This window comes from Heptranchias perlo, unplaced genomic scaffold (assembly GCF_035084215.1).
Source record: "Heptranchias perlo isolate sHepPer1 unplaced genomic scaffold, sHepPer1.hap1 HAP1_SCAFFOLD_1021, whole genome shotgun sequence".
NCBI lineage: Eukaryota > Metazoa > Chordata > Chondrichthyes > Hexanchiformes > Hexanchidae > Heptranchias > Heptranchias perlo.
This window is the reverse complement of record NW_027138241.1, coordinates 43,022-64,969: the sequence shown is the minus strand read 5'-3', so window position 1 is coordinate 64,969 and position 21,948 is coordinate 43,022. Positions and strand designations below refer to the sequence as shown.

The 21,948-nt window shown below is 50.2% G+C and overlaps 1 protein-coding gene across 1 annotated transcript in view; it reads right to left on the bottom strand.

The window, feature by feature from the left end:
* Positions 1-2,708: 2,708 nt before the first annotated feature.
* Positions 2,709-21,948, bottom strand: part of LOC137307511 (nuclear valosin-containing protein-like) — a gene marked incomplete at both ends in the record, with an annotated part of 36,164 nt that continues 16,924 nt past the window's right edge. The window contains 2 exons of the mRNA XM_067976840.1: positions 2,709-2,940; positions 21,568-21,712. Of these exons, the coding sequence (XP_067832941.1) occupies positions 2,709-2,940; positions 21,568-21,712 (377 nt within the window). The remainder of the gene's footprint in view (positions 2,941-21,567; positions 21,713-21,948) is intronic.

The window sequence follows — 21,948 nt, the reverse complement described above, 5'->3', positions numbered from 1 at the left end:
TCTAAGGGAGGGAGCTAAGGGAGGGAGGGAGGGAGCTGAGGGAGGGAGGGAGCTAAGGGAGGGAGGGAGGGAGGGAGCTAAGAGAGGGAGGGAGGGAGCTAAGAGAGGAGGGAGGGAGGGAGCTAAGAGAGGGAGGGAGGGAGGGAGCTAAGAGAGGGAGGGAGGGAGGGAGCTAAGGGAGGGAGGGAGGGAGCTAAGGGAGGGAGGGAGGGAGCTAAGAGAGGGAGGGAGGGAGCTAAGAGAGGGAGGGAGGGAGGGAGCTAAGAGAGGGAGGGAGGGAGGGAGCTAAGAGAGGGAGGGAGGGAGGGAGCTAAGAGAGGGAGGGAGGGAGGGAGGGAGCTAAGAGAGGGAGGGAGGGAGGGAGCTAAGAGAGGGAGGGAGGGAGGGAGCTAAGAGAGGGAGGGAGGGAGGGAGCTAAGGGAGGGAGGGAGGGAGCTAAGGGAGGGAGGGAGGGAGCTAAGAGAGGGAGGGAGGGAGCTAAGAGAGGGAGGGAGGGAGGGAGCTAAGAGAGGGAGGGAGGGAGGGAGCTAAGAGAGGGAGGGAGGGAGGGAGCTAAGAGAGGGAGGGAGGGAGGGAGCTAAGAGAGGGAGGGAGGGAGGGAGGGAGCTAAGAGAGGGAGCTAAGAGAGGGAGGGAGGGAGGGAGGGAGGGAGGGAGCTAAGAGAGGGAGGGAGGGAGCTAAGAGGACCTGGAGAGGGAAGGAGGGAAGGAGAGAGAGAAGGGGGTAAGAGGACCTGGAGAGAGAGAGAGAGAGAGAGAGAGAGAGAGAGCGGCACAGACTCGGGGTGGGTGGGGGGATATGCTCTCCCACTGATACACCTTCCACCTGCCCAGCTTCAATCCCTAAAAGTGCCCCCTGTCTTGTTGGGCGAGAGGGATCTTTACTCTGTATCTAACCCGTGCTGTACCTGCCCTGGGAGTGTTTGATGGGACAGTGTAGAGGGAGCTTTACTCTGTATCTAACCCGTGCTGTACCTGCCCTGGGAGTGTTTGATGGGACAGTGTCGAGGGAGCTTTACTCTGTATCTAACCCGTGCTGTACCTGCCCTGGGAGTGTTTGATGGGACAGTGTAGAGGGAGCTTTACTCTGTATCTAACCCGTGCTGTACCTGCCCTGGGAGTGTTTGATGGGACAGTGTAGAGGGAGCTTTACTCTGTATCTAACCCGTGCTGTACCTGCCCTGGGAGTGTTTGATGGGACAGTGTAGAGGGAGCTTTACTCTGTATCTAACCCGTGCTGTACCTGCCCTGGGAGTGTTTGATGGGACAGTGAAGAGGGAGCTTTACTCTGTATCAACCCGTGCTGTACCTGCCCTGGGAGTGTTTGATGGGACAGTGTAGAGGGAGCTTTACTCTGTATCTAACCCGTGCTGTACCTGCCCTGGGAGTGTTTGATGGGACAGTGTAGAGGGAGCTTTACTCTGTATCAACCCGTGCTGTACCTGTCCTGGGAGTGTTTGATGGGACAGTGTAGAGGGAGCTTTACTCTGTATCTAACCCGTGCTGTACCTGCCCTGGGAGTGTTTGATGGGACAGTGTAGAGGGAGCTTCACTCTGTATCTAACCCGTGCTGTACCTGCCCTGGGAGTGTTTGATGGGACAGTGTAGAGGGAGATTTACTCTGTATCAACCCGTGCTGTACCTGCCCTGGGAGTGTTTGATGGGACAGTGTAGAGGGAGCTTTACTCTGTATCTAACCCGTGCTGTACCTGCCCTGGGAGTGTTTGATGGGACAGTGTAGAGGGAGCTTTACTCTGTATCAACCCGTGCTGTACCTGCCCTGGGAGTGTTTGATGGGACAGTGTAGAGGGAGCTTTACTCTGTATCTAACCCGTGCTGTACCTGCCCTGGGAATGTTTGATGGGACAGTGTAGAGGGAGCTTTACTCTGTATCTAACCCGTGCTGTACCTGCCCTGGGAGTGTTTGATGGGACAGTGTAGAGGGAGCTTTACTCTGTTTCTAACCCGTGCTGTACCTGCCCTGGGAGTGTTTGATGGGACAGTGTAGAGGGAGCTTTACTCTGTATCAACCCGTGCTGTACCTGCCCTGGGAGTGTTTGATGGGACAGTGTAGAGGGAGCTTTACTCTGTATCTAACCCGTGCTGTACCTGCCCTGGGAATGTTTGATGGGACAGTGTAGAGGGAGCTTCACTCTGTATCTAACCCGTGCTGTACCTGCCCTGGGAGTGTTTGATGGGACAGTGTAGAGGGAGCTTTACTCTGTATCAACCCGTGCTGTACCTGCCCTGGGAGTGTTTGATGGGACAGTGTAGAGGGAGCTTTACTCTGTATCTAACCCGTGCTGTACCTGCCCTGGGAGTGTTTGATGGGACAGTGTAGAGGGAGCTTTACTCTGTATCTAACCCATGCTGTACCTGCCCTGGGAGTGTTTGATGGGACAGTGTAGAGGGAGCTTTACTCTGTATCTAACCCATGCTGTACCTGCTCTGCGAGTGTTTGATGGGACAGTGTAGAGGGAACTTTACTCTGTATCTAACCCGTGCTGTACCTGCCCTGGGAGTGTTTGATGGGACAGTGTAGAGGGAGCTTTACTCTGTATCTAACCCGTGCTGTACCTGCCCTGGGAGTGTTTGATGGGACAGTGTAGAGGGAGCTTTACTCTGTATCTAACCCGTGCTGTACCTGCCCTGGGAGTGTTTGATGGGACAGTGTAGAGTGAGTGTCTGGGTCGATGGAGTTTGCCTCACCTGGCCAGACTCCTGCGGTTTCTCCAAGCTCCCACCTCCCTCTCCCTCTGATCTTCTCCCGCACATGTCTTCCGCCGGCCTCTGGATCAGGATCCGGTTAACCGCGCTCATGGCAGCCTCACGGCAGAGTGCCATCAAATCGGCGCCCACGTAGCCCGGAGTTAGATGGGCGAGGTGCCGGAAGTCGAACGATTCTGGCAGTTTCAACTTCCGGCACAAAGTCCGGAGAATCCTGACAAAAGCAATCAAGGAAAATGCTGATTAACAGATGGTTACAGGGAGAGCCCGTTAATTAAAGGGAATGGTGCGTTACAGGGAGAGCCCGTTAATTAAAGGGAATGGTGCGTTACAAGGGGAGCCCGTTAATTAAAGGGAATGGTGCGTTACAGGGAGACCATTATTTAAAGGGAATGGCGCGTTACAGGGAGAGCCCGTTAATTAAAGGGAATGGTGCGTTACAAGGGGAGCCCGTTAATTAAAGGGAATGGTGCGTTACAGGGAGACCATTATTTAAAGGGAATGGCGCGTTACAGGGAGAGCCCGTTAATTAAAGGGAATGGTGCGTTACAAGGGGAGCCCGTTAATTAAAGGGAATGGTGCGTTACAGGGAGAGCCCGTTAATTAAAGGGAATGGTGCGTTACAGGGGGAGTCCGTTAATTAAAGGGAATGGCGTGTTACAAGGGGAGTCCGTTAATTAAAGGGAATGGCGCGTTACAGGGAGAGCCCCGTTAATTAAAGGGAATGGCGCGTTACAAGGGGAGCCCGTTAATTAAAGGGAATGGCGCGTTACAGGGAGAGCCCGTTAATTAAAGGGAATGGTGCGTTACAGGGAGAGCCCGTTAATTAAAGGGAATGGTGCGTTACAAGGGGAGCCCGTTAATTAAAGGGAATGGTGCGTTACAGGGAGACCATTATTTAAAGGGAATGGCGCGTTACAGGGAGAGCCCGTTAATTAAAGGGAATGGTGCGTTACAAGGGGAGCCCGTTAATTAAAGGGAATGGTGCGTTACAGGGAGACCATTATTTAAAGGGAATGGCGCGTTACAGGGAGAGCCCGTTAATTAAAGGGAATGGTGCGTTACAGGGGGAGTCCGTTAATTAAAGGGAATGGCGTGTTACAAGGGGAGTCCGTTAATTAAAGGGAATGGCGCGTTACAGGGAGAGCCCCGTTAATTAAAGGGAATGGCGCGTTACAAGGGGAGCCCGTTAATTAAAGGGAATGGCGCGTTACAGGGAGAGCCCGTTCATTAAAGGGAATGGCGTGTTACAAGGAGAGCCCGTTAATTAAAGGGAATGACGCGTTACAGGGAGAGCCCGTTAATTAAAGGGAATGGCGCGTTACAAGGGGAGCCCGTTAATTAAAGGGAATGGCGCGTTACAAGGGGAGTCCGTTAATTAAAAGGAATGGCGTGTTACAAGGGGAGTCCATTAATTAAAGGGAATGGCGCGTTACAAGGGGAGTCCGTTAATTAAAGGGAATGGCGCGTTACAAGGGGAGTCCGTTAATTAAAGGGAATGGCGTGTTACAAGGAGAGCCCGTTAATTAAAGGGAATGACGCGTTACAGGGAGAGCCCGTTAATTAAAGGGAATGGCGCGTTACAAGGGGAGCCCGTTAATTAAAGGGAATGACGCGTTACAGGGAGAGCCCGTTAATTAAAGGGAATGGCGCGTTACAGGGGGAGTCCATTAATTAAAGGGAATGGTGCGTTACAAGGGGAGCCCGTTAATTAAAGGGAATGGCGTGTTACAAGGGGAGTCCATTAATTAAAGGGAATGGCGCGTTACAAGGGGAGCCCGTTAATTAAAGGGAATGGCGCGTTACAGGGAGAGCCCGTTAATGAAAGGGAATGACGCGTTACAAGGGGAGCCCGTTCATTAAAGGGAATGGCGCGTTACAAGGGGAGTCCGTTAATTAAAAGGAATGGCGCGTTACAGGGAGAGCCCGTTAATTAAAGGGAATGGCGCGTTACAAGGGGAGCCCGTTAATTAAAGGGAATGGCGCGTTACAGGGAGACCATTAATTAAAGGGAATGGTGCGTTACAAGGGGAGCCCGTTAATTAAAGGGAATGGCGCGTTACAGGGAGACCATTAATTAAAGGGAATGGCGCGTTACAAGGGGAGTCCGTTAATTGAAGGGAATGACGCGTTACAGGGAGAGCCCGTTAATTAAAGGGAATGGCGCGTTACAGGGGGAGTCCGTTAATTAAAGGGAATGGCGCGTTACAGGGAGACCATTAATTAAAGGGAATGGCGCGTTACAGGGAGAGCCCGTTAATTAAAGGGAATGGCGCGTTACAAGGGGAGTCCGTTAATTGAAGGGAATGACGCGTTACAGGGAGAGCCCGTTAATTAAAGGGAATGGCGCGTTACAAGGGGAGTCCGTTAATTGAAGGGAATGACGCGTTACAGGGAGAGCCCGTTAATTAAAGGGAATGGCGCGTTACAAGGGGAGCCCGTAAATTAAAGTGAATGACGCGTTACAGGGAGAGCCCGTTAATTAAAGGGAATGGCGCGTTACAAGGGGAGCCCGTTAATTAAAGGGAATGGCGCGTTACAAGGGGAGCCCGTTAATTAAAGGGAATGGCGCGTTACAGGGAGAGCCCGTTAATTAAAGGGAATGACGCGTTACAAGGGGAGCCCGTTAATTAAAGGGAATGGCGCGTTACAGGGAGAGACCATTAATTAAAGGGAATGGCGCGTTACAAGGGGAGCCCGTTAATTAAAGGGAATGGCGCGTTACAAGGGGAGTCCGTAAATTAAAGTGAATGGCGCGTTACAAGGGGAGTCCGTTAATTAAAGGGAATGGTGCGTTACAAGGGGAGTCCATTAATTAAAGGGAATGGCGCGTTACAAGGGGAGTCCGTAAATTAAAGTGAATGGCGCGTTACAAGGGGAGTCCGTTAATTAAAGGGAATGGCGCGTTACAGGGAGAGTCCGTTAATTAAAGGGAATGACGCGTTACAAGGGGAGCCCGTTAATTAAAGGGAATGGTGCGTTACAAGGGGAGTCCGTAAATTAAAGTGAATGGCGTGTTACAAGGGGAGTCCATTAATTGAAGGGAATGGTGCGTTACAGGGGGAGTCCATTAATTAAAGGGAATGGTGCGTTACAGGGGGAGTCCGTTAATTAAAGGGAATGGCGTGTTACAAGGGGAGCCCGTTAATTAAAGGGAATGGCGCGTTACAGGGGGAGTCCGTTAATTAAAGGGAATGGCGCGTTACAAGGGGAGTCCGTAAATTAAAGTGAATGGCGCGTTACAGGGAGAGCCCGTTAATTAAAGGGAATGGCGCGTTACAGGGAGAGTCCGTTAATTAAAGGGAATGGCGCGTTACAGGGAGAGCCCGTTAATTAAAGGGAATGGCGCGTTACAGGGAGAGCCCGTTAATTAAAGGGAATGGCGCGTTACAAGGGGAGCCCGTTAATTAAAGGGAATGGCGCGTTACAGGGAGAGCCCGTTAATTAAAGGGAATGGCGCGTTACAGGGAGAGTCCGTTAATTAAAGGGAATGGCGCGTTACAGGGAGAGCCCGTTAATTAAAGGGAATGGCGCGTTACAAGGGGAGTCCGTTAATTAAAGGGAATGGCGCGTTACAGGGAGAGCCCGTTAATTAAAGGGAATGACGCGTTACAAGGGGAGCCCGTTCATTAAAGGGAATGGCGCGTTACAAGGGGAGTCCGTTAATTAAAAGGAATGGCGTGTTACATGGGGAGCCCGTTAATTAAAGGGAATGACGCGTTACAAGGGGAGTCCATTAATTAAAGGGAATGGCGCGTTACAAGGGGAGCCCGTTAATTAAAGGGAATGGCGCGTTACAAGGGGAGCCCGTTAATTAAAGGGAATGGCGCGTTACAAGGGGAGCCCGTTAATTAAAGGGAATGGCGCGTTACAGGGAGAGTCCGTAAATTAAAGTGAATGGCGCGTTACAAGGGGAGCCCGTTAATTAAAGGGAATGGCGCGTTACAAGGGGAGTCCGTTAATTAAAGGGAATGGTGCTTTACAGGGAGAGTCCGTTAATTAAAGGGAATGGCGCGTTACAAGGGGAGCCCGTTAATTAAAGGGAATGGTGCTTTACAGGGAGAGTCCGTTAATTAAAGGGAATGGCGCGTTACAGGGGGAGTCCGTTAATTAAAGGAAATGGCGCGTTACAGGGAGAGCCCGTTAATTAAAGGGAATGGCGCGTTACAGGGAGAGCCCGTTAATTAAAGGAAATGGCGCGTTACAAGGGGAGTCCGTAAATTAAAGTGAATGGCGCGTTACAAGGGGAGTCCGTTAATTAAAGGAAATGGCGCGTTACAAGGGGAGTCCGTAAATTAAAGTGAATGGCGCGTTACAAGGGGAGTCCGTTAATTAAAGGGAATGGCGCGTTACAGGGAGAGCCCGTTAATTAAAGGGAATGGCGCGTTACAGGGAGAGTCCGTAAATTAAAGGGAATGGCGCGTTACAGGGAGAGCCCGTTAATTAAAGGGAATGGCGCGTTACAAGGGGAGCCCGTTAATTAAAGGGAATGGCGCGTTACAGGGAGAGCCCGTTAATTAAAGGGAATGACGCGTTACAAGGGGAGCCCGTTAATTAAAGGGAATGGCGCGTTACAGGGAGAGACCATTAATTAAAGGGAATGGCGCGTTACAAGGGGAGCCCGTTAATTAAAGGGAATGGCGTGTTACAAGGGGAGTCCATTAATTAAAGGGAATGGCGCGTTACAAGGGGAGCCCGTTAATTAAAGGGAATGGCGCGTTACAGGGAGAGCCCGTTAATTAAAGGGAATGACGCGTTACAAGGGGAGCCCGTTCATTAAAGGGAATGGCGCGTTACAAGGGGAGTCCATTAATTAAAGGGAATGGCGCGTTACAAGGGGAGTCCGTTCATTAAAGGGAATGGCGCGTTACAAGGGGAGTCCGTAAATTAAAGTGAATGGCGTGTTACAAGGGGAGTCCATTAATTAAAGGGAATGGCGTGTTACAAGGGGAGTCCATTAATTAAAGGGAATGGCGCGTTACAAGGGGAGTCCGTAAATTAAAGTGAATGGCGTGTTACAAGGGGAGTCCATTAATTAAAGGGAATGGCGCGTTACAAGGGGAGTCCGTTAATTAAAGGGAATGGCGCGTTACAGGGAGAGCCCGTTAATTAAAGGGAATGGCGCGTTACAGGGAGAGTCCGTAAATTAAAGGGAATGGCGCGTTACAGGGAGAGTCCGTAAATTAAAGGGAATGGCGCGTTACAGGGAGAGCCCGTTAATTAAAGGGAATGACGCGTTACAAGGGGAGCCCGTTCATTAAAGGGAATGGCGCGTTACAAGGGGAGTCCGTTAATTAAAGGGAATGGCGCGTTACAAGGGGAGTCCGTTAATTAAAGGGAATGGGTCGTTACAAGGGGAGTCCGTTAATTGAAGGGAATGGCGCGTTACAGGGAGAGCCCGTTCATTAAAGGGAATGGCGCGTTACAAGGGGAGTCCGTTAATTAAAGGGAATGGTGCGTTACAAGGTGAGTCCGTTAATTAAAGGGAATGGTGCGTTACAAGGGGAGTCCGTTAATTAAAGGGAATGACGCGTTACAGGGGGAGCCCGTTAATTAAAGGGAATGGCGTGTTACAGGGGGAGTCCGTTAATTAAAGGGAATGGCGTGTTACATGGGGAGCCCGTTAATTAAAGGGAATGACGTGTTACAAGGGGAGTCCATTAATTAAAGGGAATGGCGCGTTACATGGGGAGTCCATTAATTAAAGGGAATGGCGCGTTACAAGGGGAGTCCATTAATTAAAGGGAATGGCGCGTTACAGGGAGAGCCCGTTAATTAAAGGGAATGACGCGTTACAAGGGGAGCCCGTTCATTAAAGGGAATGGCGCGTTACAAGGGGAGTCCGTTAATTAAAGGGAATGGCGCGTTACAAGGGGAGCCCGTCAATTAAAGGGAATGGCGTGTTACAAGGGGAGCCCGTTCATTAAAGGGAATGGCGCGTTACAAGGGGAGTCCGTTAATTAAAGGGAATGGCGCGTTACAAGGGGAGCCCGTCAATTAAAGGGAATGGCGTGTTACAGGGAGACCATTAATTAAAGGGAATGGCGCGTTACAAGGGGAGACCATTATTTAAAGGGAATGGCGCGTTACATGGAGAGCCCGTTAATTAAAGGGAATGGCGCGTTTCAAGGGGAGCCCGTTAATTAAAGGGAATGGCGCGTTACAGGGAGAGTCCGTTAATTAAAGGGAATGACGCGTTACAGGGAGACCATTAATTAAAGGGAATGGCGCGTTACAAGGGGAGACCATTATTTAAAGGGAATGGCGCGTTACATGGAGAGCCCGTTAATTAAAGGGAATGGCGCGTTTCAAGGGAAGCCCGTTAATTAAAGGGAATGGCGCGTTACAGGGAGAGTCCGTAAATTAAAGGGAATGACGCGTTACAAGGGGAGCCCGTTAATTAAAGGGAATGGCGCGTTACAAGGGGAGACCGTTAATTAAAGGGAATGGCGCGTTACAAGGGGAGACCGTTAATTAAAGGGAATGGCGCGTTACAGGGAGAGTCCATTAATTAAAGGGAATGGCGTGTTACAGGGAGAGTCCATTATTTAAAGGGAATGGCGCGTTAAAGGGAGAGCCCGTTAATTAAAGGGAATGACGCGTTACAAGGGGAGCCCGTTAATTAAAGGGAATGGCGTGTTTCAAGGGGAGCCCGTTAATTAAAGGGAATGGCGCGTTAAAGGGAGAGCCCGTTAAATAAAGGGAATGGCGCGTTAAAGGGAGAGCCCGTTAATTAAAGGGAATGACGCGTTACAAGGGGAGCCCGTTAATTAAAGGGAATGGCGCGTTACAGGGAGAGCCCGTTAATTAAAGGGAATGGCGCGTTACAAGGGGAGCCCGTTCATTAAAGGGAATGGCGTGTTACAAGGGGAGCCCGTTAATTAAAGGGAATGGCGCGTTAAAGGGAGAGCCCGTTAAATAAAGGGAATGACGCGTTACAAGGGGAGCCCGTTAATTAAAGGGAATGGCGCGTTACAAGGGGAGTCCGTTAATTAAAGGGAATGACGCGTTTCAAGGGGAGCCCGTTAATTAAAGGGAATGGCGTGTTTCAAGGGGAGCCCGTTAATTAAAGGGAATGGCGCGTTACAGGGAGAGCCCGTTAATTAAAGGGAATGGCGTGTTTCAAGGGGAGCCCGTTAATTAAAGGGAATGGCGCGTTAAAGGGAGAGCCCGTTAAATAAAGGCAATGGCGCGTTAAAGGGAGAGCCCGTTAAATAAAGGGAATGGCGCGTTACAGGGAGAGCCCGTTAATTAAAGGGAATGGCGCGTTAAAGGGAGAGCCCGTTAATTAAAGGGAATGGCGCGTTACAAGGGGAGCCCGTTAATTAAAGGGAATGGCGCGTTACAAGGGGAGTCCGTTAATTAAAGGGAATGGCGCGTTACAAGGGGAGCCCGTTAATTAAAGGGAATGGCGCGATACAGGGAGAGCCCGTTAATTAAAGGGAATGGCGCGTTACAAGGGGAGCCCGTTAATTAAAGGGAATGGCGCGATACAAGGGGAGTCCGTTAATTGAAGGGAATGACGCGTTACAGGGAGAGCCCGTTAATTAAAGGGAATGGCGCGTTAAAGGGAGAGCCCGTTAATTAAAGGGAATGGCGCGTTACAGGGAGAGTCCGTTAATTAAAGGGAATGGCGTGTTACAAGGGGAGCCCGTTAATTAAAGGGAATGGCGCGTTACAAGGGGAGTCCGTTAATTAAAGTGAATGGCGCGTTACAAGGGGAGCCCGTTAATTAAAGGGAATGGCGCGTTACAGGGAGAGCCCGTTAATTAAAGGGAATGGCGCGTTACAGGGAGAGCCCGTTCATTAAAGGGAATGGCGCGTTACAAGGGGAGTCCATTAATTAAAGGGAATGGCGCGTTACAGGGAGAGTCCATTAATTAAAGGGAATGGCGCGTTACAAGGAGAGCCCGTTAATTAAAGGGAATGGCGCGTTACAGGGAGACCAATAATTAAAGGGAATGGCGCGTTACAAGGGGAGACCATTATTTAAAGGGAATGGCGCGTTACAGGGAGAGTCCATTAATTAAAGGGAATGGCGCGTTAAAGGGAGAGCCCGTTAATTAAAGGGAATGGCGCGTTACAAGGGGAGCCCGTTAATTAAAGGGAATGGCGTGTTTCAAGGGGAGCCCGTTAATTAAAGGGAATGGCGCGTTACAGGGAGAGTCCGTTAATTAAAGGGAATGGCGCGTTACAAGGGGAGCCTGTTAATTAAAGGGAATGGTGCGTTACAGGGAGAGCCCGTTAATTAAAGGGAATGACGCGTTACAGGGAGAGTCCGTTAATTAAAGGGAATGACGCGTTACAAGGGGAGCCTGTTAATTAAAGGGAATGACGCGTTACAAGGGGAGCCCGTTAATTAAAGGGAATGGTGCGTTACAGGGAGAGCCCGTTAATTAAAGGGAATGACGCGTTACAGGGAGAGTCCGTTAATTAAAGGGAATGGCGCGTTACAAGGGGAGCCCGTCAATTAAAGGGAAAGGCGCGTTACATGGGGAGCCCGTTAATTAAAGGGAATGGCGCGTTACAAGGGGAGACCATTATTTAAAGGGAATGGCGCGTTACAGGGAGAGTCCATTAATTAAAGGGAATGGCGCGTTAAAGGGAGAGCCCGTTAATTAAAGGGAATGACGCGTTACAAGGGGAGCCCGTTAATTAAAGGGAATGGCGTGTTTCAAGGGGAGCCCGTTAATTAAAGGGAATGGCGCGTTAAAGGGAGAGCCCGTTAAATAAAGGGAATGGCGCGTTAAAGGGAGAGCCCGTTAATTAAAGGGAATGACGCGTTACAAGGGGAGCCCGTTAATTAAAGGGAATGGCGCGTTACAGGGAGAGCCCGTTAATTAAAGGGAATGGCGCGTTACAAGGGGAGCCCGTTCATTAAAGGGAATGGCGTGTTACAAGGGGAGCCCGTTAATTAAAGGGAATGGCGCGTTAAAGGGAGAGCCCGTTAAATAAAGGGAATGGCGTGTTTCAAGGGGAGCCCGTTAATTAAAGGGAATGGCGTGTTTCAAGGGGAGCCCGTTAATTAAAGGGAATGGCGCGTTACAGGGAGAGCCCGTTAATTAAAGGGAATGGCGTGTTTCAAGGGGAGCCCGTTAATTAAAGGGAATGGCGCGTTAAAGGGAGAGCCCGTTAAATAAAGGGAATGGCGCGTTAAAGGGAGAGCCCGTTAAATAAAGGGAATGGCGCGTTACAGGGAGAGCCCGTTAATTAAAGGGAATGGCGCGTTAAAGGGAGAGCCCGTTAATTAAAGGGAATGGCGCGTTACAAGGGGAGCCCGTTAATTAAAGGGAATGGCGCGTTACAAGGGGAGTCCGTTAATTAAAGGGAATGGCGCGTTACAAGGGGAGCCCGTTAATTAAAGGGAATGGCGCGATACAGGGAGAGCCCGTTAATTAAAGGGAATGGCGCGTTACAAGGGGAGCCCGTTAATTAAAGGGAATGGCGCGATACAAGGGGAGTCCGTTAATTGAAGGGAATGACGCGTTACAGGGAGAGCCCGTTAATTAAAGGGAATGGCGCGTTAAAGGGAGAGCCCGTTAAATAAAGGGAATGGCGCGTTACAGGGAGAGCCCGTTAATTAAAGGGAATGGCGCGTTACAGGGAGAGTCCGTTAATTAAAGGGAATGGCGTGTTACAAGGGGAGCCCGTTAATTAAAGGGAATGGCGCGTTACAAGGGGAGTCCGTTAATTAAAGGGAATGGCGCGTTACAGGGAGAGCCCGTTAATTAAAGGGAATGGCGCGTTACAGGGAGAGCCCGTTCATTAAAGGGAATGGCGCGTTACAAGGGGAGTCCATTAATTAAAGGGAATGGCGCGTTACAGGGAGAGTCCATTAATTAAAGGGAATGGCGCGTTACAAGGAGAGCCCGTTAATTAAAGGGAATGGCGCGTTACAGGGAGACCAATAATTAAAGGGAATGGCGCGTTACAAGGGGAGACCATTATTTAAAGGGAATGGCGCGTTACAGGGAGAGTCCATTAATTAAAGGGAATGGCGCGTTAAAGGGAGAGCCCGTTAATTAAAGGGAATGGCGCGTTACAAGGGGAGCCCGTTAATTAAAGGGAATGGCGTGTTTCAAGGGGAGCCCGTTAATTAAAGGGAATGGCGCGTTACAGGGAGAGTCCGTTAATTAAAGGGAATGGCGCGTTACAAGGGGAGCCTGTTAATTGAAGGGAATGGTGCGTTACAGGGAGAGCCCGTTAATTAAAGGGAATGACGCGTTACAGGGAGAGTCCGTTAATTAAAGGGAATGACGCGTTACAAGGGGAGCCTGTTAATTAAACGGAATGACGCGTTACAAGGGGAGCCCGTTAATTAAAGGGAATGGTGCGTTCCAGGGAGAGCCCGTTAATTAAAGGGAATGACGCGTTACAGGGAGAGTCCGTTAATTAAAGGGAATGGCGCGTTACAAGGGGAGCCTGTTAATTAAAGGGAATGACGCGTTACAAGGGAGAGCCCGTTAAATAAAGGGAATGGCGCGTTACAGGGAGAGCCCGTTAATTAAAGGGAATGACGCGTTACAAGGGGAGCCCGTTAATTAAAGGGAATGGCGTGTTACAAGGGGAGCCCGTTAATTAAAGGGAATGGCGTGTTACAAGGGCAGCCCGTTAATTAAAGGGAATGGCGTGTTACAAGGGGAGCCCGTTAATTAAAGGGAATGGCGCGTTACAGGGAGAGTCCATTAATTAAAGGGAATGGCGCGTTACAGGGAGAGTCCGTTAATTAAAGGGAATGGTGCGTTACAGGGAGAGTCCATTAATTAAAGGGAATGGCGCGTTACAGGGAGAGTCCGTTAATTAAAGGGAATGGCGCGTTACAGGGAGAGCCCGTTAATTAAAGGGAATGGTGCGTTACAGGGAGAGCCCGTTAATTAAAGGGAATGACGCGTTACAGGGAGAGTCCGTTAATTAAAGGGAATGACGCGTTACAAGGGGAGCCCGTTAATTAAAGGGAATGGCGCGTTACAAGGGGAGTCCGTTAATTGAAGGGAATGACGCGTTACAAGGGGAGACCGTTAATTAAAGGGATTGGCGCGTTACAAGGAGAGTCCGTTAATTAAAGGGAATGGCGCGTTACAAGGGGAGCCCGTTAATTAAAGGGAATGGCGCGATACAGGGAGAGCCCGTTAATTAAAGGGAATGACGCGTTACAAGGGGAGCCCGTTAATTAAAGGGAATGGCGTGTTACAAGGGGAGCCCGTTAATTAAAGGGAATGGCGTGTTACAAGGGGAGCCCGTTAATTAAAGGGAATGGTGCGTTACAAGGGGAGTCCGTTAATTAAAGGGAATGGCGTGTTACAAGGGGAGTCCGTTAATTAAAGGGAATGGCGCGTTACAAGGGGAGTCCGTTAATTAAAGGGAATGGCGCGTTACAAGGGGAGTCCGTTAATTGAAGGGAATGACGCGTTACAGGGAGAGCCCGTTAATTAAAGGGAATGACGCGTTACAAGGGGAGCCCGTTAATTAAAGGGAATGGCGTGTTACAAGGGGAGCCCGTTAATTAAAGGGAATGGCGCGTTAAAGGGAGAGCCCGTTAATTAAAGGGAATGGCGCGATACAGGGAGAGCCCGTTAATTAAAGGGAATGACGCGTTACAGGGGGAGTCCATTAATTGAAGGGATTGGCGCGTTAAAGGGAGAGCCCGTTAAATAAAGGGAATGGCGTGTTTCAAGGGGAGCCCGTTAATTAAAGGGAATGGCGTGTTTCAAGGGGAGCCCGTTAATTAAAGGGAATGGCGCGTTACAGGGAGAGCCCGTTAATTAAAGGGAATGGCGTGTTTCAAGGGGAGCCCGTTAATTAAAGGGAATGGCGCGTTAAAGGGAATGGCGCGTTAAAGGGAGAGCCCGTTAAATAAAGGGAATGGCGCGTTACAGGGAGAGCCCGTTAATTAAAGGGAATGGCGCGTTAAAGGGAGAGCCCGTTAATTAAAGGGAATGGCGCGTTACAAGGGGAGCCCGTTAATTAAAGGGAATGGCGCGTTACAAGGGGAGTCCGTTAATTAAAGGGAATGGCGCGTTACAAGGGGAGCCCGTTAATTAAAGGGAATGGCGCGATACAGGGAGAGCCCGTTAATTAAAGGGAATGGCGCGTTACAAGGGGAGCCCGTTAATTAAAGGGAATGGCGCGATACAAGGGGAGTCCGTTAATTGAAGGGAATGACGCGTTACAGGGAGAGCCCGTTAATTAAAGGGAATGGCGCGTTAAAGGGAGAGCCCGTTAAATAAAGGGAATGGCGCGTTACAGGGAGAGCCCGTTAATTAAAGGGAATGGCGCGTTACAGGGAGAGTCCGTTAATTAAAGGGAATGGCGTGTTACAAGGGGAGCCCGTTAATTAAAGGGAATGGCGCGTTACAAGGGGAGTCCGTTAATTAAAGTGAATGGCGCGTTACAAGGGGAGCCCGTTAATTAAAGGGAATGGCGCGTTACAGGGAGAGCCCGTTAATTAAAGGGAATGGCGCGTTACAGGGAGAGCCCGTTCATTAAAGGGAATGGCGCGTTACAAGGGGAGTCCATTAATTAAAGGGAATGGCGCATTACAGGGAGAGTCCATTAATTAAAGGGAATGGCGCGTTACAAGGAGAGCCCGTTAATTAAAGGGAATGGCGCGTTACAGGGAGACCAATAATTAAAGGGAATGGCGCGTTACAAGGGGAGACCATTATTTAAAGGGAATGGCGCGTTACAGGGAGAGTCCGTTAATTAAAGGGAATGGCGCGTTAAAGGGAGAGCCCGTTAATTAAAGGGAATGGCGCGTTACAAGGGGAGCCCGTTAATTAAAGGGAATGGCGTGTTTCAAGGGGAGCCCGTTAATTAAAGGGAATGGCGCGTTACAGGGAGAGTCCGTTAATTAAAGGGAATGGCGCGTTACAAGGGGAGCCTGTTAATTAAAGGGAATGGTGCGTTACAGGGAGAGTCCGTTAATTAAAGGGAATGACGCGTTACAAGGGGAGCCTGTTAATTAAAGGGAATGACGCGTTACAAGGGGAGCCCGTTAATTGAAGGGAATGGTGCGTTACAGGGAGAGCCCGTTAATTAAAGGGAATGACGCGTTACAGGGAGAGTCCGTTAATTAAAGGGAATGGCGCGTTACAAGGGGAGCCTGTTAATTAAAGGGAATGACGCGTTACAAGGGAAAGCCCGTTAAATAAAGGGAATGGCGCGTTACAGGGAGAGCCCGTTAATTAAAGGGAATGACGCGTTACAAGGGGAGCCCGTTAATTAAAGGGAATGGCGTGTTACAAGGGGAGCCCGTTAATTAAAGGGAATGGCGTGTTACAAGGGCAGCCCGTTAATTAAAGGGAATGGCGTGTTACAAGGGGAGCCCGTTAATTAAAGGGAATGGCGCGTTACAGGGAGAGTCCATTAATTAAAGGGAATGGCGCGTTACAGGGAGAGTCCGTTAATTAAAGGGAATGGCGCGTTACAGGGAGAGTCCGTTAATTAAAGGGAATGGCGCGTTACAGGGAGAGTCCGTTAATTAAAGGGAATGGCGCGTTACAGGGAGAGCCCGTTAATTAAAGGGAATGGCGCGTTACAGGGAGAGCCCGTTAATTAAAGGGAATGACGCCTTACAGGGAGAGTCCGTTAATTAAAGGGAATGACGCGTTACAAGGGGAGCCCGTTAATTAAAGGGAATGGCGCGTTACAAGGGGAGTCCGTTAATTGAAGGGAATGACGCGTTACAAGGGGAGACCGTTAATTAAAGGGATTGGCGCGTTACAAGGAGAGTCCGTTAATTAAAGGGAATGGCGCGTTACAAGGGGAGCCTGTTAATTAAAGGGAATGGCGCGATACAGGGAGAGCCCGTTAATTAAAGGGAATGACGCGTTACAAGGGGAGCCCGTTAATTAAAGGGAATGGCGTGTTACAAGGGGAGCCCGTTAATTAAAGGGAATGGTGCGTTACAAGGGGAGTCCGTTAATTAAAGGGAATGGCGTGTTACAAGGGGAGTCCGTTAATTAAAGGGAATGGCGCGTTACAAGGGGAGTCCGTTAATTAAAGGGAATGGCGCGTTACAAGGGGAGTCCGTTAATTGAAGGGAATGACGCGTTACAGGGAGAGCCCGTTAATTAAAGGGAATGACGCGTTACAAGGGGAGCCCGTTAATTAAAGGGAATGGCGCGATACAGGGAGAGCCCGTTAATTAAAGGGAATGACGCGTTACAGGGGGAGTCCATTAATTGAAGGGATTGGCGCGTTACAAGGGGAGCCCGTTAATTAAAGGGAATGGCGCGTTACAGGGAGAGCCCGTTAATTAAAGGAAATGACGCGTTACAGGGGGAGCCCGTTAATTAAAGGGAATGGCGCGTTACAGGGAGAGTCCATTAATTAAAGGAAATGACGCGTTACAGGGGGAGCCCGTTAATTAAAGGGAATGGCGCGTTACAAGGGGAGTCCGTTAATTAAAGGGAATGGCGTGTTACAAGGGGAGTCCGTTAATTGAAGGTAATGGTGCATTACAGGGAGAGTCCATTAATTAAAGGGAATGACGCGTTACGAGGGGAGTCCGTTAATTAAAGGGATTGGCGCGTTACAAGGGGAGCCCGTTAATTAAAGGGAATGGTGCATTACAGGGAGAGTCCATTAATTAAAGGGAATGACGCGTTACGAGGGGAGTCCGTTAATTAAAGGGATTGGCGCGTTACAAGGGGAGCCCGTTAATTAAAGGGAATGGCGCGATACAGGGAGAGCCCGTTAATTAAAGGGAATGACGCGTTACAAGGGGAGCCCGTTAATTAAAGGGAATGGCGTGTTACAAGGGGAGCCCGTTAATTAAAGGGAATGGCACGTTACAGGGAGAGTCCATTAATTAAAGGGAATGACGCTTTACAAGGGGAGCCCGTTAATTAAAGGGAATGGCGCGTTACAGAGAGAGTCCGTTAATTAAAGGGAATGGCGCGTTACAGGGAGAGTCCATTAATTAAAGGGAATGGCGCGTTACAGGGGCAGCCCGTTAATTAAAAGGAATGGCGTGTTACAAGGGGAGTCCGTTAATTAAAGGGAATGGTGCGTTACAGGGAGAGCCCGTTAATTAAAGGGAATGGCGCGTTACAAGGGGAGTCCGTTAATTGAAGGGAATGACGCGTTACAAGGGGAGACCGTTAATTAAAGGGATTGGCGCGTTACAGGGAGAGCCCGTTAATTAAAGGGATTGGCGCGTTACAAGGGGAGCCCGTTAATTAAAGGGAATGGCGCGATACAGGGAGAGCCCGTTAATTAAAGGGAATGACGCGTTACAAGGGGAGCCCGTTAATTAAAGGGAATGGCGTGTTACAAGGGGAGCCCGTTAATTAAAGGGAATGGCGCGTTACAGGGAGAGTCCATTAATTAAAGGGAATGACGCTTTACAAGGGGAGCCCGTTAATTAAAGGGAATGGCGCGTTACAGGGAGAGTCCGTTAATTAAAGGGAATGGCGCGTTACAGGGAGCCCCGTTAATTCAAGGGAATGGCGTGTTACAAGGGGAGTCCGTTAATTAAAGGGAATGGCGCGTTACAGGGAGAGTCCATTAATTAAAGGGAATGGCGCGTTACAGGGGCAGCCCGTTAATTAAAGGGAATGGCGTGTTACAAGGGGAGCCCGTTAATTAAAGGGAATGGCGCGTTACAGGGAGAGTCCGTTAATTAAAGGGAATGACGCGTTACAGGGGGAGCCCGTTAATTAAAGGGAATGACGCGTTACAAGGAGTGTCCGTTAATTAAAGGAAATGGCGCGTTACAAGGGGAGTCCGTTCATTAAAGGGAATGGCGCGTTGCAGGGAGAGTCCATTAATTAAAGGGAATGACGCGTTACAAGGGGAGCCCGTTAATTAAAGGGAATGGCGCGTTACAGGGAGAGCTCGTTAATTAAAGGGAATGGCGTGTTACAAGGGGAGTCAATTAATTAAAGGGAATGGCGCGTTAAAGGGAGAGCCCGTTAATTAAAGGGAATGGCGCGTTACAAGGGCAGCCCGTTAATTAAAGGGAATGGCGCATTACAGGGAGAGTCCATTAATTAAAGGGAATGGCGCGTTACAAGGGGAGCCCGTCAATTAAAGGGAATGGCGTGTTACAAGGGGAGTCCGTTCATTAAAGGGAATGGCGCGTTGCAGGGAGAGTCCATTAATTAAAGGGAATGACGCGTTACAAGGGGAGCCCGTTAATTAAAGGGAATGGCGTGTTACAAGGGGAGTCCGTTCATTCAAGGGAATGGCCCGTTGCAGGGAGAGTCTATTAATTAAAGGGAATGACGCGTTACAAGGGGAGCCCGTTAATTAAAGGGAATGGCGCGTGACAAGGGCAGCCCGTTAATTAAAGGGAATGGCGCGTTACAGGGAGAGCTCGTTAATTAAAGGGAATGGCGTGTTACAAGGGGAGTCAATTAATTAAAGGGAATGGCGCGTTACAGGGAGAGCCCGTTAATTAAAGGGAATGGCGCGTTACAAGGGGAGCCCGTTAATTAAAGGGAATGGCGCATTACAGGGAGAGTCCATTAATTAAAGGGAATGGCGCGTTACAAGGGGAGCCCGTTAATAAAAGGGAATGGCGCGTTACAGGGAGAGCCCGTTAATTAAAGGGAATGGTGCGTTACAGGGGGAGTCCATTAATTAAAGGGAATGGCGCGTTACAAGGGGAGCCCGTTAATAAAAGGGAATGGCGCGTTACAGGGAGAGTCCATTAATTAAAGGGAATGGCGCGTTACAAGGGGAGCCCGTTAATAAAAGGGAATGGCGCGTTACAGGGAGAGCCCGTTAATTAAAGGGAATGGTGCGTTACAGGGGGAGTCCATTAATTAAAGGGAATGGCGCGTTACAAGGGGAGCCCGTTAATTAAAGGGAATGGCGCGTTACAAGGGGAGTCCGTTAATTGAAGGGAATGACGCGTTACAAGGAGAGTCCATTAATTAAAGGGAATGACGCTTTACAAGGGGAGCCCATTAATTAAAGGGAATGGCGCGTTACAAGGGAGAGCCCATTAATTAAAGGGAATGGCGCGTTACAAGGGCAGCCCGTTAATTAAAGGGAATGGCGTGTTACAAGGGGAGTCCGTTAATTAAAGGGAATGGCGCGTTACAGGGAGAGTCCGTTAATTAAAGGGAATGGCGTGTTACAAGGGGAGTCCGTTCATTAAAGGGAATGGCGCGTTGCTGGGAGAGTCCATTAATTAAAGGGAATGACGCGTTACAAGGGGAGCCCGTTAATTAAAGGGAATGGCGCGTGACAAGGGCAGCCCGTTAATTAAAGGGAATGGCGCGTTACAGGGAGAGCCCGTTAATTAAAGGGAATGGCGCGTTACAAGGGGAGCCCGTTAATTAAAGGGAATGGCGCATTACAGGGAGAGTCCATTAATTAAAGGGAATGGCGCGTTACAAGGGGAGCCCGTTAATTAAAGGGAATGGCGCGTTACAGGGAGAGCCCGTTAATTAAAGGGAATGGTGCGTTACAGGGGGAGTCCATTAATTAAAGGGAATGGCGCGTTACAAGGGGAGCCCGTTAATTAAAGGGAATGGCGCGTTACAAGGGGAGCCCGTTAATTAAAGGGAATGGCGCGTTACAGGGAGAGTCCATTAATTAAAGGGAATGGCGCGTTACAGGGAGAGCCCGTTAATTAAAGGGAATGGCGCGTTACAAGGGGAGCCCGTTAATTAAAGGGAATGGCGCGTTACAGGGAGAGCCCGTTAATTAAAGGGAATGGTGCGTTACAGGGGGAGTCCATTAATTAAAGGGAATGGCGCGTTAAAGGGAGAGCCCGTTAATTAAAGGGAATGGCGCGTTACAGGGAGAGTCCATTAATTAAAGGGAATGACGCTTTACAAGGGGAGCCCGTTAATTAAAGGGAATGGCGTGTTACAAGGGGAGTCCGTAAATTAAAGTGAATGGTGCGTTACAGGGAGAGCCCGTTAATTAAAGGGAATGGCGCGATACAGGGAGAGCCCGTTAATTAAAGGGAATGACGCGTTACAAGGGGAGCCCGTTAATTAAAGGGAATGGCGCGTTACAAGGAGAGTCCGTTAATTAAAGGGAATGGCGCGTTACAGGGAGAGCCCGTTAATTAAAGGGAATGGCGCGTTACAGGGGGAGTCCGTTCATTAAAGGGAATGGCGCGTTACAAGGGGAGCCCGTTAATTAAAGTGAATGGCGCGTTACAAGGGGAGTCCGTTAATTAAAGGGAATGGCGCGTTACAAGGGGAGTCCATTAATTAAAGGGAATGGCGTGTTACAAGGGGAGCCTGTTAATTAAAGGGAATGGCGCGTTACAAGGGGAGTCCATTAATTAAAGGGAATGGCGTGTTACAAGGGGAGTCCATTAATTAAAGGGAATGGCGCGTTACATGGGGAGTCCGTTAATTAAAGGGAATGGCGCGTTACAGGGAGAGCCCGTTAATTAAAGGGAATGGCGCGTTACAATGAGATCCACTCTCATTCTTCTAAACTCCAGAGAGTGTGGGCCCATTCTACTCAATCTCTCCTCATCGGACAACACTCTCACCCCGGGGATACGGACCGATCGGTGGACTCACCCCGGGGATACGGACCGATCGGTGGACTCACCCCGGGGATACGGACCGATCGGTGGACTCACCCCGGGGATACGGACCGATCGGTGGACTCACCCCGGGGATACGGACCGATCGGTGGACCCGCCCCGGGGATACGGACCGATCGGTGGACTCGCCCCGGGGATACGGACCGATCGGTGGACCCGCCCCGGGGATACGGACCGATCGGTGGACCCGCCCCGGGGATACGGACCGATCGGTGGACCCACCCCGGGGATACGGACCGATCGGTGGACTCACCCCGGGGATACGGACCGATCGGTGGACCCACCCCGGGGATACGGACCGATCGGTGGACTCACTGTTCACGAGCTGCCTCGCTGGGAATTCCCAGGCAGATCTCCCGGTCGAATCGCCCGGCACGTCGCAGTGCCGGGTCCAAAGAATCCGGTCTGTTCGTCGCACCGATCACCAGAACCTGTGTGGTGCCCGCCAGGCTGTTCAGATCTGGAACCGGCAAATAAAGGACATCATCAAACCACCAATCTCACCTGTGGGCCCCACCATTCTACACCCCACCTCACACCAGCCGATTCCCGTACGGTTTTACACACCCCCCTCACACCAGCCGATTCCCGTACGGTTTTACACACCCCCTCACACCAGCCGATTCCCGTACGGTTTTACACACCCCCCTCACACCAGCCGATTCCCGTACGGTTTTACACACCCCCCTCACACCA